Source organism: Ictalurus furcatus, chromosome 3 (genome assembly GCF_023375685.1).
Source record: "Ictalurus furcatus strain D&B chromosome 3, Billie_1.0, whole genome shotgun sequence".
NCBI classification, from domain to species: Eukaryota; Metazoa; Chordata; class Actinopteri; order Siluriformes; family Ictaluridae; genus Ictalurus; species Ictalurus furcatus.
In genome coordinates, this window is record NC_071257.1 from 18,420,912 (window position 1) to 18,441,180 (window position 20,269).

The window sequence follows — 20,269 nt, forward strand, 5'->3', positions numbered from 1 at the left end:
AGTTTACACAGAATGGTACGAAAAACAAAAAACATTGAGTGAGCGACAATTCTATGGGTGGAAATGCTTTGTTGATATGAAAGGTCAGAGGAAAATGGCCAAATTGGTTCGAGCTGCCAGGAAGGATTAACTCATATAATCACTCTTTATAACCACGGTGAGCAGAAAACCTTTTCTGCACACACAAAACATTGAAGCTTGAGGTGAATGGACTACAACAGCAGAAAACCACATCAGGTTCTATGCCTCTCAGACAAGAGCATCATGGGCACTGCTATCGTCTGCAAATATCCAACTGTGATCCTTAGTGAACTGTTTGCTTCTCTACCCATCCTCCTCATTATATATGGGGGCAAAATACACTTTTCTGTTTTATCTTCCTGGTCTTGTCTCCACCCCATGTTTTCAGTTTAGCCTTTCATTAGTGCATCTGTTTATACTCTGCTGTGTGATTATGTCTTTGCAAAGTCTTGTTTTCTGTGCTTTACTAAGCCTGCTTTCCCGTGTTTCATGTTTTCCATTTCGATTCTGATTGTTCTTTGATTGTCATATTATGGATATCCCCTTTTTGACGCTGCCAGCCTGTGTTTCGACCGGACAATGACTATAACTGGATTATTGGATTACCCCAAATAAAGTCAATGAGTTTATGCACTTGAGTGCTGACTTATACTGCATCAACACACATTTGTCTCATTTCATTTGTGTATTCTCCAATCTTCCCAATGATGAATGACAAAGGGTATTTAACCTCTGTGTCACCTCATATGTATGAAGCAGGAAATCATGGATGGCCTCTTAAAAGTTCTTAAATACTGAGGAAATATTGGAAATACTTCACTTATATTTTGTTCATAAAGATTTTTAGGGATGCCAATAATTGGGACACAATTATTTAAAAAAAAAAAAAAAAATCCATCTATTTTGATAAGGGTACTTTTACTTTCTTAGTATAAATTTAAAGAGAGAAAGAAATTTAAAGAAATTTAAATCAAGAGATTTCTCTTTCAATGTGAGATTAAGCTAATTAACTACAAATAATTATTTTTCACATACACTGCCATTGTTATGTTGTAGGGGACAGACCACTACAAATAAATACAAAGTTATTCTGACTGATCACCTTTATCCCATGAGGAGACATTCCATCCTTATAATTCATGCCATATGCCCTTGATAGTCACCATCTCAACCCACTTGAACACCGGTGCACTCTACCAACTTCAACACTTAAACACTAGCACTGTCCATGAGGTCCTTTATCTATATGCTTAACAAGTTTACCCTCCAAGTGTACCTACCTTCAATACAACACATTTACAATCCAGTTAGGAATAGCAAGTGTCCAGTTAATAAGATATAAGTGTCCAGTTAAAAGTATTTTCCCCATCCTGATTTCTTCTGTTTTTGTGTATGTCTCATAATAAATTGTTTCAGAAATCAAAACAAAATCTAAGATAAAACAAAGACAACCTGATTAAACACAAAATACAGTTTTTAAATGATAATGTTATTTATTGAAGCAAAACAGCTATCCAATACCAACTGGGTCTGTGTGAAAATGTAGTTACTAATTCCCCAAATCTACGAAACTGCATTCATAATGGGGTTCAGCTGTACTAGACGCAACCAGGCCTGATTACTGCAAACCCTGTTCAATCAATTCAAATCAATACTTAAATAAAACTTTTTCAAGTTGATTAAAAGGTCTTACTCAGTAACACACTATGCCAAATTTCTAGAAATGATGAGGATGAAGGTAATTGAAATACACCAGTCTGGGAAGGGTTACAAAGCTATTTCAAAGGCTTTTGGACTGAAAAGAACCGTGAGAGCCATTAGCTCCAAATGGAAAAACTCGGCACAGTAGTGAACCTTCTTAGAAGTGGCCGACCTTCCAAAATTCCTCCATGAGCACAGCAACTACTCATCCAGCAAGTCACAAAAGAGCCAAGGACAACATCAATGAACCTACAGGCCTCTCTTGCATCAATAAAGGTCATTGTTCATGACTCCACTATCAGAAAGACACTGGGCAAAACTGGCATCCATGGAAGAGTGGCGAGGTCAAAACCATTGCTAACCCAGAAGAACATCAAGGCTCATCTGAACACACCTTTATGATCCTCAAACCTTTCGGGAGAATCTTCTGTGGACTGATGAGTCAAAAGTCAAAAGGTGTCCCGTTACATCTGTCGTAAATCAAACACAGAATTCCACAAAAAGCACACCATACCTACGGTCAAGCCTGGTGGTGGGAGTGTGATGGTGTGGGGATGCTTTGCAGCTTCAGGACCTGGGCAACTTGCAATAACTGAGGGAAACATGAATTCTGCTCTCTACCATAAATTCCTAAAGGAGAATGTCTGGTCTTCAGTCCATAAGTTAAAACTCAAGCACAACTGGATTATGCAAGACAATGTTCCAAAGCATAAGAGTAAGTCCTAGTCCTAGACATAAGTGAACGACTGATCTCTGAACTAACTTATTTGTCCAGCACATCCCACAGATGTTTGATCTGATTGAGATCTGGAGAATTTGGAGTCCAAGTCAACTCCTTGAACTTTTTGTCTTGTTCTTCAAACCATTCCTGAATAATTTTTGCAGTGTGGCAGGGCGCATTATTCTGCTGAAAGAGGCCACTGCCATGAGGGAATACTGTTGCAATAAAGGGGTGTACTCTGCAACACTGTTTACGTCGGTGGTATGTGTCAAAGTAACATCCACATGAATGCCAGGACCCAAGGTTTCCCAGCAGAACAATGTCCAGAGCATCACATTTGCCTTTTTCCCATGGTGCATCCTGATGCCATCTCTTCCTTTTGCCAACCACCTACAATATTTCCTGCAGTGTGTATGTGTGTCTGTCTGTGTGTGTGTGTGTGTATGTGTGTGTGTGTGTGTGTGTGATCTGTGAATTGTATAACTTTTACTTTGATGTCCTTAAAAAAAACAATAGCATGGTCTTGTTCACCAGGTACAATGAATGGGTTGATAGGCTGTTTACATGCAATGATTGGTAGGTGCTGGCAGTATGCAGGGGTCATGCTCACATCTGCCTGTGTGAAAGGAGAGATTACATGCTCAAACACAAAGCTGAGTGTGCTGTGCCGACTTGGCCAATCCATACCCCACTTCCTGCCTCAGACACTAAGCAGAGGACCAGAGCCAGTGAGCGGAGGAGCTCAGACACCGGCGAACGATAAACAGAGCCCAGGGGAGAGAGCAGGGGCCACAGCTGGGGCTTGTGATTGTGAGAGCCAGAGACAGAGGAAGAGACAAGAGTAGGGGAATAAACAGAGCTGACAGGGCAAAGAAGTGGCTGGAGGACATAATATGTGAGGGGGAAGAAGCATGTAGAATGAGAAAATAATAAAAATAAATGGAGGGAGAAGGTGAAGTGGAAATGAAAAGATGAGAATCAGCCAAACATTGGGGAACCTAGGAAAGTAGGAAAAGGATGGGTAAAGCAGACATGGTGGCAAATAAACCAGATACAAACCAGAAGGCAAGTGAGACAGTGATCCGTCGAGAATAATTCAGTTGCATAAACATAAACACTGAGGAACAAAACATGCTCCTTCAGTCAGCTTAGTTTAAAAGGACTGTCTGGTAATGCTTAAGCTCAATTACACAAGGACAGAAACAAAATTACAGATTTAAAGTCACTTAATGGATTAAGATAGGAGAGCGCATTTACAGTAATAATAATCCCCTCTCTGTCTCTGGTCATATTCTCTCAATAAATAGCTGGATAGATTAGTGGTGAAGGTGGATGTGATAGCCTATTACTTAGCTGAGCAGTGGGGCATAGACAGTGCTCCTTTACTTTAAAGACCACACAAGCTACTCTATAACTGTGATGCCTATTCAAAGACTGTCTTGAACTTTTCTTTTTCGCCATTTTTCTCTCCTCCATGTGACTCCTCCACATCTACATTTTCCCACTTTGCACCATCACTCTTTAACATCTCTCCATCCGTTTGCTGTTAGATAAAACATGCTCTATTTCAAAACACCCTGCAGGACAGCAATTTCTAGAGCTCTCTTGAGTGCTGTAAAATTACTAATGTAACAATAAACTCAGAACAGATGCAGTTACACGGCTTTCAGACCCCTGGCTCACAGATACTGCTACATCTCCCAGGAGAAAAGCGCCTGCATGTGCTTCCTTCAGTAAACGTGTGTCAGGATAACTGAATATGAACACTGGATCAACCTACAACTACCTTTTCAAAAGATATGAAATATAATTAGATATGAGATCATTTTAAACATCAACCTCCTTTACATTTATACAATCATGCAAATAATAAGCCCTTAAACCGATCAGCCATAACATTAAAACCAATGACAGATGACGTGAATAGCATTGTTTATCTCGTTACAATGGCACCTGCCAAGGGGAGATATATTAGGCAACAAGTGAAAAGTCAGTTCTCGAAGTTGTTGGAAGCAGGCACTATGGCCACTCATAAGGATCTGAGCAACTTTGACACGGGCAAAAGTGTGATGGCTAGATGACTGAGTCAGAGCACCTCCAAAATGGCAGGTCTCATGGGGTGTTCCCGGTAGTGTGGTAGTGGTAGTGTACCACTACCTAAAGTGGTCCGAGGAAGGACAATGGCTGAACTGGTGACAGGGTTATGGGTGCCCAAGGACCAAAGATATGCATGTGGAGCGAAGTCTGGTCTGATCCCAAAGAAGACATCAGGATTCCCTAGTGGCAGTGGCGTCTTTCAGCAGCATAATGCGCCCTGACACACTGCAAAAATTGTTCACGAACAGTTTGAGGAACATGACAAGGAGTTCAAGTTGGCTTGGTCTTCTAAGTTCCCAGATCTCAATCCGATCAAACATCTGTGGGAAGTGCTGAACAAACAAGTCAGCTCCATAGAGGCCCCACCTCACAACTTGGTGCCAGATGCCACAGGACACATTCAGAGGTCTTGTGGAGTCCATGCCTTGACAGGTCAGAGCTGTTTTGGCAGCACAAGGGGGACCTACATAATATTCGGCAGGTGGTTTTAATGTTATGGCTGGTCAGTGTACACACTAAGGATGCGTAATATGTTGCTTGTTAATATTAATATTATTATGGTTTTTGCATTTCTGATATCACCAAAGCGTGCAGTAGCTCTGTGTTATGTGAGCATTCCAGATAAATTGTCTGTGGGTGTAATAATCCAATTTTTAGAGGAAGAGAGAAATCAAATTGACATAATTTACTCCTTCTTCCAAGTGTCAATCAGCCGTGACATTACTTCTTTGGTTTTGGACTGGCTCTATGAGCATAATGAAGCTACAGTACCAAGTACATTTTGTTGTATAACCCTGTTAACTCTTCAGTTTGCTGCTCCTTCGGTTTGCTGCTCCTTCCCTGAATACGGGGAAGTATGATTCCTCCCCGAGTGGACTTCTATTAACACTTGTTGTAGTTCCCATTTTTGACCACATTTTTGAGCACCAACTTCCCACATCTGAGGTAAGTCAAATGCAGCATATAATAGAAAAGCAACATCAATCAACAAAATATCAGCTGTCAAATAGCAACATTTTAAAAATTGTTGGTCACTCAAAGGGGTAATTATTATTTCGATGGAATTTAAAATGTATGAAGTTGTGAATGAGGATTGTATGAAAATCAGGGCTGCAACTAACGATTATTTTCATAATCGATTAGTTGGCTGATTATTATTATTATTGTTATTATTTCGATTAATCGGATGGGCGTGGCAAAATTTCAGTGCCTTTTTTTTTGGTTTATTTAAAATAAAATCCACAAACTGAGTGTTACAAATATAAATTCAGATTAAAACTTTATACAACTGTTTCTCCAAAACAGAAAAGAACCAAACACACACACACACACACACACACACACACACACGAATATATATTATAATTTAGGACTGTAGTTTAATCCGGTGCTTTTTGTGAATCCATAAAAAAATCATGCGTAAGTACTTATATATAATATGAATATAATCTAACCCAATTAGATAGATAGATAAAAATAATAATTTTTTATGGATGCACAAAAAGCACTGAATTAAACTACAGTCCTAAATTAATAATAAAAACTCACTTTCACTGCACCTTGTGGTTTCTGTTACTCTGTTATGTTGGGCCTTTTCCCCACCTGCCCCTATGGATGAGCTGCCACTGGAGAAACTTGAAGGGAGGAAACTGCACCGAATATCTGAAAATCAAGTTATTTGTCTTTCCCACCAATATATCAGTCACCTCTTTCAGTCAGACCTGCACTTATCTATCAAAAGTCACATTTTTAGCAATTAACAGAACCTTTCACTCAGACCCACTGTGTGGTTACAATCTGCAAATTGTGCTTTTACTTACATGATATTAAACTTCCATCTAAAGCTTAGAAAAATAATTAGTGTATGACATTTGTACAAGTCAGTTTCACTTGAACCTTTTCAACTTGGTGCAAATATTAAAGAGCAGAGAGAGCTGAAATAATACCTGTGCCAATCCAAAGATAGGTTTGAGCATAGAGCTTTCATTTGTGAAGGTAATAATGAGTATCCTCTGCATCACTGTGACTGGGGTCGTTTTAATCTCGCCAAAAGAACAATACTGTCAAAGAACTCATTTACATGCACCTCATTACATGATAACAGGCAAATGGCCACAAGCCTCAACACAGAACTGTTACTGGTTCACAGCATGTTTGTGTGTGCATGTGTGTGTGTGTGTGTGCGTGTGTGTGTGTACTCACTCTTCACTGTGGCTGTTCGTGTGCAATTATAAAGGATGGCAAGCTCTCCAAACACTTTCCCAGGCCCCATAGTGCACAGCTTCAAGCCTTCTTTTGTTACCTCCACTTTACCATCTGCAAGAAATCAAGTTCAGGTTAAAGAGGAAAATGTTATTTAGGTCAAACACAGACAAACACAAAAGCTATCACCCTGTGCTATTTATTAGGCAATTTATTTCGCTGAATGAAGACACCTTATCATCAAGCATGAAATATCAGTTAAGCACTGAAGATAAAATATTATAAATGCCTTGGTCCATGTTTCTTATTGTAACCTCTTTAACAGTTCTTCCTCTTACTTCTTTCATGGTGTCTCAGGTTATAAGATTTGCTTCAAGCCTTTATTTAAAAAACAAAACAAAACAAAAAACATTGTACAAACACAAAAGAATAACATGACTAAACATTGTGAATAGGAATAAGATGGGTTTGTAGTACTGAGGAAGCTCACAATGGGATAATGATTGCATGTTTGTGATGTGTGATCACATTTCATGGCTAAGCCTCCGCACATGCACGTGAACAGTGGCAGATGTGTTTGCACTGTGCTCCTTTTCAGAGCCAAAAACACTTTCGTTTAGATAACTTTCACTTCAAATTCATCTCTCTCTCCTTATCTCTCTCTAATTCTCTCTCACCTTCTATCAGAGATGCTATCAACTGCCAAACAGATAAAAGCAACCTTTCAGTACTGTTACATAAACACAAATACTGTTCTTATGTCACTGTTCAATTTTGATGAACTGTCAAAATGAAACAGGTATGGGTTATTTGAAATATAACACAAAGCACACTATGACACAGTAAAAATATTATGAGACATAAATGTGTAAATGAGGGTTTTTTTTTTTTCCTTTTTCAAATTATGAACAGTCAGTGAACACAAGTGAATGACAGCCTGCTAGTCAAGAACATTCTAAAAGTAAAGAAGGTATGAAGGACATCTCTGACTGCTAAAGGACAGCAGTACCAAAGAGGAAATAGAAGAAAATCCAAGAGGGAGGGAAGAAAAGATTTACGATAGTTCTTTCTATTGGCTATATAAAAGAATCATTAAAAGAATCATAAAACACAAAGGGAATGAGCACATAATCCTTGGTTAAGTGAGCAGATAGGGAGATATCCATCTAGCTTTAACCTGAAGTAGCCTTCATCTGTCATGAGAGAGTGGACACTGACTTCACTCTTAGTTTAAACCTGACTCTAATATTGGTTAAAACCAGGGTTTCACCGGTCCAATTATATCATTTTCAATGTGATATTGAAACTTGAGAACTGTTCAATACCCAATACTGATATCCTCACAGCTGCACAACCTTTACTGTGCAAGATATTCCAAAGTAGTTTTATGAAGCATCACAGACATAATGGAGGCCGATATCAGTCAAAATTCCAAGAAATTTTATGACATAAAATATGTCTTTTATAGTTATTTTGGAAAAAATGTAAAACCTGAATTAATACCAGATCAACATTTCAGAGCCGAATCAAACCAACACTGTTATTCAGGATTACACCAGTGTAGGGCGGCACAATTAATCGGATATCGATCGCGATCACGATTTTGACTGCCCACGATTAAATGAACATGATCGACTGCGATATTAACGTTTAAATTTCGTCCTCCGCTCATAGAAAAGTCCACTGCAGATCAACTATAAGCGCTTCCTAAACTTACAGCCAATCGCCATATAGATGACTTTGTAGCGCCAAAACCGGGAAATGGGGTTAGCATTTTTGCGCTCCAGCGGCCAGCTTCACTACGTGCTCCAGCGCTTTGCGCAAGGGGAAATCATGAAACTAACATGATGCTAAATTGCACTACAGGGGTTGTCGGGGACATTAAACGTCATCACGCCGAACGGGAAAAAGCTTTGCAAATAAACTCAGGGCTCTATAGTGCCACCATTTCACTCGCATTTGCAACTGAAAAGTATTTTGTGCGACTGTGAATAAATATTTAGGCGCACCGGTGCAAGTGACCTGTTCGGAGTTGTATAATACAATCGGAATAAAAACTACAGGAAGTCCAAAATGCATCTACACCGCGAAACAGTTACTTTCACACTGCTTTTCATCTCCTCAGTCAATCGAATAATTGTGTAAATACTGCAGAGAAGCCATTATGATGAAGAGAGTAACTCTGTACATCATCTGCTTCTCTCAACTCTCCGATCTCAAAACCGCCATCTTTTATTGATCCCGCAAAATGGCCTAAACTTGCACATACTCGTGTAGACACAGCGGCTTCGCGCGGAGTAATTAATAATAATGCTAATGCTACAAGGTGGGTTTACTTCTTTATTAAATAATTCCTCACCAATCATAATCAAGAGTGGCAACTGTTCAGTCTGTAAACATACAGCACGCTGCTGATCTCCTTCACTAACTCTAATTCACTTCATTTAAACTCACGGTTGCCAGATATCACTAGAAAAGTCAACTCGAGTTTCCATTTTTTGATTTAATCCCCCCAAAACACAATATTATCAGCAGACATGGACAATGTACTGGGGTACTGATCTAAAACTGATAAACAAACAAACAGAAAACTAATAAAATGTAAAGACCGAAAATGTGCTTAGTTATAAATAAATAATTTAATATAAAAAAATAGATATTATAATAACTTCATTAAATACAAATAAAGTGAGAAATTAAATGATGTTTAATTACTATGGGTTGCATTTAATATCAATTTGACATTAAGCTTAGTACGCTATTTCCTTAGAAAGCTATTAGCCTTTTTCCTAATGTGGATCATGCTTGTGTTAGTTTGCTTTTAATTAGGACTCTTTATTGTTTAAGACATTTAAAATATATATTTTATGCTTGTTTGTTTATCAATTAAATAATAGTATTTCTCATTGCTATTATTTTAATTCAATTAACAGTGCCCATGAGCAGAGAGCTTAAATTTAACTGTTTATGACCTCCTGATTAAAGTTTAAACCAAAAAAAAGATTGGTATCTGGATCAGTATAGGTCGTAAAAATCCTGATCGGAGCATCTGTAATGAACACGATTAAACTAAAGCACTTTGCATCTGATGGGTAAATGAACTCACCCAATCACATCCTATATGAGATTATTCAGATATATACACAATATATACAGAGCAGTTCGAGAACTGACTCCAGCCCAGAACCATGACAGTGGAAAATGTCTAATAGTGTAGCTTGAAATATATTTAAAAAGAGCTGACTTCAAAGACTGAACATTGATGTTTATTGTATTTGTTTACAAGGTGGAACAAGTTAATGGTTGGTTTTTGCATACAGTCTGTAAAATTAACTGAAAATATTCAATTTAGTTTATCAGAAGGCAAATTAATGTGTCTTGGCTCACACTATGTTCCTAAACTCTGTCATAATTGTCCAGCTCAAGTTTTCTCATGCCTATTTATATTTACTTATATTGTGGCACATTAAGGTTACCATCTCTAAAAAAAAGAAAAAGAATGTAAAAATAAATAAATAAATAGACTTCAACTGTGCTCCTAATTTTTTGTAATTAGGAGCACAAGTGCTCCTAAAAGAAATTGTCTTGCATCTCTCCTCCTGTAAACACTGTTAAAGATTTGTACAATAGCAGGAATGTAGCACAACATGGAGGTGAAAGCAGTGGTCTGTTTATTTAAATGTGAAAGTGCAATAAAAATATGTTGTCCCTAAAATAAATGAATAATCGTGATAAATAATCGAGATCTCAATATTGATCAAAATAATCGGGATTATCATTTTGGCCATAATCGTTCAGCCCTACACCAGTGTATAACTAGTTACAACACTCAACTGCCTGTTTGAGCAAGTCACAAAATCTCATTACTGAATATCCACCGGAGCAGTCTGAAGAGCAGTGGCGACTCATAGGGCAGGTGGGGTAGAGGCCAACCATTTATATCAACTGTTCAACAAATGTTCCATACATGAAACCTCCATACTTTTTACATTCTTTTACAATACTAACTACCTCTTTTGAATGACCAATGATTTAAAATGATACGCCCCATGATACACAATCATGAAGCAACATGTTCACTGCCCCCTTTAGCTCCATATAGGCATTATTGCACATAGTGGTCAAATATTGGGGCAGGAATAAAGCTGAACCATGTTCAGTGGAAGAGAGGCAGACAGGACAGTTAATGACGGGGTTGCCTAGGTGGGCTTATTTAAACATAGCCCACAATCGCTAAGATTGTTTTATAGCAAATCAGTGCAGACTCTGTGCGCAAGATGTACATAACCATTACTATTGTAAATATATTGCAAAGATTGAGAGAAGATAATGTCTTTACAGCAGCAATATGTATGCAAGAAGAAAATGTCTTCCCAATTTTTTCCCAATCTAGTTTCAGGTCGTTTGCATGGTTTTTGAGATGTAGTTAGGCAGGAAATTTTGCTGAAACCAGTCAGCCCTGGTTAATGATAATACCTTGAACACAGTTAAACAAGTGTATCTGAAACTCTTCAAAACAAGTTGCTCGACTGTACACTAGATGACTATTGTCAACTCTCAACTGCTTATTAAGGGGTAACCTGCAATAGGAAAAAATTTTTTTTTTAAAAATCACTAGATAGTAGCCTATAGCATTAGTCAAGTGTGATAGCCTCTTGACATAATTTTGTTTGAGGCTATGTTGCTATTAATGTAGTCCTGTCCAACGAAAAACTATGGTCATGAGCCGTGCTGCTGAACACACACGCTTATGTGATGGGCTACACCCACTCATACACAAGCTATCCACACACAACTCCCCATGTGTTCTCACCAGACAGCAGTGTCATAACAAAAGCTGCCACATGATGATAAAACCATTATAATGTCAGGCATAGAAAGATACTAAATCATAGAGAGAGAGAAAGGGAGAGAGAATGAGAGTAAGTAAGATCTCTCTTGTATAAAGGGGCCATAGAGCATGTACCTCTTTCTCTGAGGGAGAGAGGTTTTTAGAGCCGTCATTTTCTGGTCTGGAAAAAAAGAGAGGAGTAAGCGGCCAATTTTAGATCTGCGTCATCTGAACCGTACTCTTCGGACATACAGGTTCAGGATGTTGATGCTCAAACTTATCATTCCACAGATTCAGTTCGAGGACTGGTTTGTGACGATAGATCTAAAAGACGCATATTTCCACATAGAAATATTGCCCAGTCACAGGAAGCTCCTGAGGGGTGCGTTTGGAGGCAACGCGTACCAATATTGAGTTCTTCCCTTTGGTTTAGCTTTATCCATTCACACCTTCACAAAGTGCATCGTAGAGATGTAACAGTATGAAAATTTCATATCACGATTATCATGACCAAAACTATCACAGTACTATCAGTATTATCACGGTATTGTTAAAATGTGCTGAAAATGTACAAAAAGTACTGATACACACACTGAAATCATTTAAACAGGGTTTATATTTGACTATAAAGTGATGGATGATTGTCACTAGGCTTGCTGCGATCATTTAGTTCAGGTAAGAGGGCATGGCCGAAGGCGGTGACAGCGCTCAAGAGATTTTCCAACCTTCCAAGAGGACCAAATCCAAAGTGTGGTCATATTTTGGATTTTATAAAAATGCTGAGGGATACTTAATAGAAGATGGTAACCCTGTCTGCAGAGCTTGCCAGCAGAAAAATGCTGTGAAAGGGAGCTTTGGCGCTTTGTTGGTGCTTCATTGGCACTTTTACCTCTTTTCCCCACGTTTTTAAATCGATTATGAATTCCCATGCGGCTGTGCGCATTTCACTTTCACTTTCAAATTAGCGGGAATTCGGGGCGGCAATTGCTTTAATGGTGGATTCATTATTATTCTTAATGAAAAACACAGCAACAACAAAATAGTACAATGATAGACTCACTTATATTAAATCAAAGCTTCCGTCACCAGCTCGCCTCACTTTCGTCAAATCTGACTGTTGCTGATCTGTGCTGTGACTCTGACTCATTCAGCTCATGCTGAATTGAGCAGACGTGTAAAGTTTTTAATTTTAATGTCCGTTTTCACACTCAAAAAACAATGTTGCATTCTGCGTCTGCGTCAGACTTATGCTGGGTTTTAATGATAATGAAATGTAACACGGTAATACTAACCGATTGTGAATTTTATCGTGAAACTGGTAACCGTTTCATCCTTAGTACATGGATGCTGCTCTGGCTCCATTGCGAGTCCAGGGCATCCGTGTACTAAACTACCTGGATTGGTTAATTCTAGCGTGGTCCAGGAAGGTGGTCCATAGAGATGTTGTTCTCGCCCACATAAGGAGCTTGGGGCTTGGGTTTAACCTCAAGAAAAGTATGCTTTCTCCAGTTCAGAGGATGACTTTTCTAGGGGTTATATGGGATTCGAATATGATGAGAGCACGTCTATCCCCAACATGCGTAGGGTCAATCCTATAAACATTGAGCAAGAATAAGTTAGGTCTGGGCATCCCCTCCAGTCTCTACGAGAGACTGTTAGGGGCTTATGGCAGCAGCAGCCAACAACATACCGTTGGGCCTATTGCACATAAGACCATTTCAGTGGTGATTGAAAAGTTGGGGATTTCATCCGAGGACAAAACCCCTACGAGTACTCAGTGTCATGCGGCGATGCATATGTGCTCTGAGAACTTGGAGGTATCCCCAGTTTCTAGCCTCGGGTCACACTCTAGGGGTGTCTCTTTATCGCAAGACAGTAATGATAGACGCCTCCCTTACAGGCTGGGGTGCGATCTTAAATGGCCGTCCAGCTCACAGTTTCTGGACCGGCCCTCATCTAGATCTAGAGTGGCAAATAAATTGCATAGAAATGTGTGCCCTATTCCTAGCACTGAAATTCTTTCTTCCTCAGTTAATAGGTCACCATGTGTTAGTTATGAGAAACAATACAGCAGTGGTCTCATATATCAACCACCAGGAAGGGTTACGTTCATGCCCCCTGTTCAGGCAGGCTCAACTAATTCTTCTCTAGGCAGAGGGAAAGATTTTGTCAGTGAGTGCAATGTACATTCCAGGCAACCAGGATATGGTGGCAGACATCCTGTCGAGGCAGGGGCTGAGGCCCGGGGATTGGAGGCTCCACCCACAAGTGGTGGAGTCCATATGGCGGAGGTTCAGCTGAGTGGTCGTGGATGTGTTTGCCTCTGTGGAGAAAACACACTACCCACTGTGGTTCATCTTCACTCCTTCCACACCATTAGGGCTGGATGCCATGGTACACATGGCCGAGGTCACAACTGTACGCCTTGCACCCAATTGCTCTGCTCCCACAAGTTCTAACAAGAGGTTGCCAAGACCGTCTACATCTGCTGCTAATAGCACCTTATTGGCCAGCTTGAATATGGTTCTCGGAGAAATATCTATGCTGGGCGGCACTCCCTGGGAGATTCCTGTATACAGGGATCTATTGTCTCAAGCCAGAGATTTGATTTGTCACCCTTGTCCGGATCTATGGAAACTGTGGGTCTGGCCCCTGAGGGACACCAGCTCATAGATTCCGGTCTCTCAACTGAGGTTGTAGAGACCATGTTAAACGCTAGAGCACCATCCATGAGAAAATTGTATCCATTCAAGTGGCAACTTTTTGTATCATGGTGTAAGAAATGTCAGTTAGACCCAGTAAACTACGCAATAGCTACAGTCCTAGAGTTCTTACAGGAACGTTTCTCAGCAGGGTTGGCTCCTTCTACAATTAGGGTCTACATGGCCGCCATTTCGGCCAGCCACGCCCCATTGATGGAGCCTCTGTGGGGCAACATCCCCTAACACTGAGGTTTATGCATGGTGTCATACGGCTGAGGCCAATCTGCAGACCACACATACCTCCCTGGGACCTTTCTGTGGTCCTGGTAGTTGTGTCAGGCGTCCCATTTGAGCCCTTAGGGTCAGCCTCAGAGAAGCTTCTGACTCTAAAGCTAGCTCTTCTGCTGGCCCTGACATCTCTCAAGCGAGTAGGATATCTACAAGCTCTCTCTGTTGCCCCTCCCTGTCTTGACTTTGCCCCTGGATTAGCCAAGGCCTTCCTATATCCTAAGCCAGACTATATTCCTAAAGTATTCCTATATTCCCTACATCTGCTGCCCAGCCGGTAGTGCTGCAGTGGTGCAGAAAAACTGCACCTACTGTGTCCAGTAAGTGTTCTTTATACTTACGTCCACTGTTCTGGCCAGTGGCATAAGTCACAGCTGGTTTGCTTTGGCAGTGACAGTAGGGGTGATGCTGTGTCAAAGCAGCACATCTCTAATTGGACAGGGGAAGCAATCTCTATTGCTTATGAGGTGCCGCGCACATTCATTCAATATTACAGTCTGGACATGGATTTCACGCCAGGCTCAAGGGTCTATTAATGACCCTCAGACACAGACCTTTTTGGACAGACCACATCCTCAGTATGTCGGAGTGGGTATACTTGTTCCCACAGTGTTAAGCTCATGCAATGTTGAGTTGACATTGAAAGGGAATGTCTGGGGTATGCATGTAACCCTGTTGCCTGAGAAGGGAACGAGACATTGCGTAGCTTTGTCATACTGTGGTATGCGTGTAAATTGCGTTTTTACTTCAGTCAAAGAAAAGATGACGTAGTTTACAGGCACCGTTTATAGTTACGCGATGCGCTAAATGCCACGTAACCTGACCATGGCAAACCTATAAAAATTGGCATGATTTTTCAGACTTCACGCACGAAGGCTTTCCCACAGCGTTAAGCTCATGCAACATCTCGTTCCTTTCTCAGGGACCAGGGTTACATGCTTAACCCAGACTTTTAGTTTATGTGAGGTAAGTAGTAGGAAACACTTATCCCTTAGGACCCTAGCCAGTTTTTCAGCATTTTCACTTCCTATTTACTACAGGCGCAGCACGGTGGTGCAGTGATAGTGGTGCCACTTCACAACTTTCTTTCACTGTCTGTTTTCAGTTTCTGTGCATGTTCTCCCCATGTGCATGTTCATGCCAGTTCTCCAGTTTCCTCCCATACCCACTTAAACCCTCAGTTAAGGTCACCTCAAAGATAGAATTCAAATCTAGAATATAACTATATATATATATATATATATATATATATATATATATATAACAGTTGCTTCTCCCCTTAAATGAAAACAAAAGGATTAAACATCTTTGGTCATAAGCATCATTCATGAACTCATGCATACACAATGTTGCTAACAGGATGTGTTCCAGCTGTTGCTAACAGGATATGTTCGTGCTCACACTCTTTTCCCCCAATAGGGCCTGCAGAATTGGCAATAGGAAGTTCAGAGTCAGCCTTTAGGTCAAACAATGTGTTCTTTTTTTCTCAACACATGCTGTCCCACAACACTAATGATCCAAAGGAGCAGGAAGTCATGTATAAGCAACATGACCTCTGCCCACTCTTTGAGCTGTGCACAGGAAGTTATGACTCTTGTAGTCAAGAAACAAAACATTCTACTTTACAGAGCTTGTCACGTTCTCTCTCATACTCCAATCCACTACTACTAAAAAGTAAATAAAACATCATGCTTATAATTTCTAAATGGGGTTAAAGGATCAGCCAGAAAGCATGATAACTCCTTTATTAGAGCACTTTTTTATTTCCAGTGATAATATACAATAGGTGTAAGTTAACTACAAAAATATACATTTAATGAATTATTTGGGACTCATGATAATTACATTTGTGCTTGCTGATCATTTTCTATGTGCACACAAATAATACTTTTGAAGTGATATCTGATCAGAAAATACAGAAATTAATTTATTTTAATCAAGAGCAGTATAGATGTGTACAGCAATAATGGTTCAATATTTAGTATTCAAATTAAATATTCACTATATCTATAATTTCAGTCTTGCATTAGAACATCATGTACTTCATCTAAACAGATTATTTCTTATTCAGCTGAGTGACCAGTAGAGCAAGAAAGACAAATATTACTTAATTCCCAGTGAATATTGTCATTAACTTGCCATGTTTGTCCTGTCTCACTCATTAAACAGAAATGTTTAAAAGCAATTAGGTCATTTATTCTAGTCCTAATTCTGTGCAAATCACAAAGAATTCAGCACCTGATCAATAGGCTTTAAATACCACAAGAAATATAATGACATAAAGGACACAGGTTCACTGAACGGCATAAACTTTGCCATGGAATAAAACAACATGACAGAAAAATATATTAAATGAGAGGAAATTATTTTTTGTTTATATTTCATACTGCACATGTAATGAATGAAATACAGCATATACGCTATAGAGTCAAAAGGTGTTTTTTTTTTGTTTTTTTTTCCGGACTCCTGATCATTACAGCCGTATATGGGCATTCCCCTAACTTGGTCTTGGTATGCTGTAGCTCTGTGGATAAGACATTTGCCTTGGATTCTCTGGATAAGGGCATCTGCCAAATGCCATAAATGTAAATTTCCCTTCACTAGAGCTAAGTGTCCCAAACCTTTTCCAGCATGACAATGCCCCAGTGCACAAAGCGAATTCCATGAAGACACGGTTTGCCAAAGTTGGAATGGAAGAACTCAAGTGGCCTTGCACAGAGCCTTGACCTCAACCCCACTGAAAAAGAGCACTGACATGCCCCAGGTCTTGTAGCACAATATCGGTTCTTGACCTCACAAATGATTTTGTGGCTGAATGGGCAAATCCCCACAGCCATGCTCCAAAATCAAATGGAAAACATTCCCGGAAAATTGGAGATTATTATAACAACAAAGGGGGACTAAATCTGGAATGGGATGCTCAAATAGCACATATGTGATGTGATGGTCAGGTGTCCACAAACTTTTGACCACAAGGTGTATGTGTAGCCCTGCAGATCTACAAAGTCATGAATGGGGGTCACTAATGAAGCTATAAAGGCTGGAACACTGTCCCTCTGACGTATGCCTCCACCCAGATAACTAGACAGGTTTAATGGCCAACAGCATCTGATTCACAGGCCACTGTCTCATCTGGCATTTATTCCGATTAGACCTCATTAAAACGGCAGCATTAGTACAGATTAATATGACATTTGACGCTCATTAATAGGGCAGAATTTCGTGCTTGGCCTCTCCTTTGGTAAGGCCACTATAATTATCTGTAATATCTCTTCTCATGTGACTCAGTTTACAGAACTGCATATACTCTCTAATTAATCTGAGGGTGATTTTAAAAAGTCACCCATGGGCTTTCCAATACAGTCACTCACTCTCAGAAGCTGTGCTGGTCAGGATTGCAGTGGATCCGGAGCCTATACTGTGAACGTTAGGCCTGAGGCTGATATACATCCTGGGTGGGACACCTGTCCATCACAGGGCACCAAGCACACACATTCACATGCACATTAGCACACTCATTCACAGCAAGGGGCAATTTATCTTACCTAATCCACTTACTGGCAAGTTTTTGGTAGATGGGAGAAAAGCGGAGAACACTGTGGAAACCCATGTGCACATTGAGAACATGCTCAGAAACTCTACACAGACAGTAACACGAGCTCAAAATCAAACTAGGGAACCCTGGTTCTCCATTACATTTATAACTAAATAGAAGACTCCAATTCATGTCCAAAAGACAGCACAAAACTCTGAAGAGTGATCATGGAAATCCCTTAATGTGACCAAGTACACTTACTTCCCCATAATAGAGAGGGAACAAAGAATCCACTCACCCTTAGAATAAACAACTTCTGCTTGTAATAAAATTCACCCTCATCTCAGGAAAGTACACAGATGAACTGGAGAGATCTTATACAAAAGTGTCCTTATTCTAAAACTAAAAACCTGAGTACACTGTTATCAAGAAAAAGAGTGGAGTACAAGATGGAACAATGTTGATCTATGAGAGAGCAGTTCCTTCTTTGCTGAAAAACTCACAATCTCTGATTTGCTTGATTAAACGCCCCAGCTCGCAATCCTATCAACTGATAAGGATCGATGGCCTCAAGTCAAACTTACACAAAAGCAGGGAGTAAGAGAGCATCTGAGTGAGTGCTACAACAATAATACATCTAAACAACATTTCTTTTACAAAGACTGTGCCTCAAGGCATCAGTCAAATACCCACCCACCCACTCACACACACACACACACATACATTTGTCCTGTTATCCTTGTTAGGACCTTCTGTTGACATAATTATTAATGCAGATAATTACTGCTATGCCTGCACCTAAATCTAACCTTAACCTCACTAACCAAAAGGAAATCTGCCTTTTGTTCCTTGAAGGGACCAGCCAAATACCTTATATGATCCCCACATGCCCATACATACTGTATGTCTGTGTTCAATGTTTGGTTTTTTTTGTACTGGTTATGAGTTTATTTATTATTTTGCACTGTTTTTGTAGGAGTGTGCAACTGTAGCACAAGAATTTCATTGTATATAGATGTGTACAGCACTCTTTATGCACATGTAGGGCTGCACAATTAATTGAATATTGATCTCGATTACGATTTTGATTGCCCATGATTACATGAACATGATCGACTGCAATATTGACGTTTAAAGTTTGTCCTCCGCTCATAGAAAACTCCACTGCAGATCAAATCAAGCGCTTCCTAAACTTACAGCCAGTCACCACAGAGTGGCTGGCTGTTAGCATTTTAGAGTTAGCATTTTAGCGCTCGCACTGCGAACTTCACTTCGCGTTTCAGAGTGCTTGTGCAAGGGGAAATCATGACACTAACACTGGGACTACACACGCTGTCGGGAATATTACACGTCAGCACGCCGAGCAGGAGAAAACTTTGCAGATAAACTGGTTCAGGTGTGCTGTGCACAATTCCCCCCCCCCCAAAATGTGGATGAAGATTCATCCACAGAGTAAATCTGTATTACGGAAAATGTTTTAAAATCAAGTTTGGAAAAGTTGTTGGAAATTTGGTGATGGTGCCGTTGAAGTCGAGCGACCGTGGTGTAGTTCGTTTATAGCATATGGTTAGGTGTTTATTTCTTGTGATTGTATTTGGACTTCAAACTTCATAAAAGTTGTGTTCGTTTGTGAAAATTAACTTGATGGACAGAGCGTGTTAGTATTGTAAACTGTTGTTGATTACAGAGTTTATTTTTTGCAATAATCCAAAACCCTATGGAAAATACAAAATGACGTCATCCCCGCACCTCTCTATTGGGTAATTTGTCTGCATCTCTCCTCCTGTAAACACTGTTATTGCCTTTTCTGCATACGCCTGAATTGTTTTCATTTGGTTGCATGTTGTTATATTTGATTGCATATTTTCATTTGGTTGATGGCATTTTTATTTTTTACTTATCCTATATTTTGGGTACAATTTTATTTATATTTTACTTATATTTTGCTTTTATGAGATGATGCACTTTAAGGATCAGTCTAATTTGATGCAAATGTAGCACAACATGGAGGTGAAAGCAGTGGTCTGTTTATTTAAATGTGAAAGTGCAATAAAAATATGTTGTCCCTAAAATAAATTAATAATCATGATCTCAATATTGATCAAAATAATAGTGATTATCATTTTGGACATACTCGTGCAGCCCTATGCACATGGCAATAAAACTTGAAA

At 39.7% G+C, this 20,269-nt stretch overlaps 1 protein-coding gene across 2 annotated transcripts in view; it reads right to left on the bottom strand.

The window, feature by feature from the left end:
• Positions 1–20,269, bottom strand: part of prkg1a (protein kinase cGMP-dependent 1a) — an 84,513-nt gene that overhangs the window by 48,313 nt on the left and 15,931 nt on the right. For both annotated transcript variants that reach the window (XM_053621215.1, XM_053621213.1), the window contains exon 3: positions 6,743–6,856. In XM_053621215.1, coding sequence (XP_053477190.1) covers positions 6,743–6,856 — 114 coding nt within the window. The remainder of the gene's footprint in view (positions 1–6,742; positions 6,857–20,269) is intronic.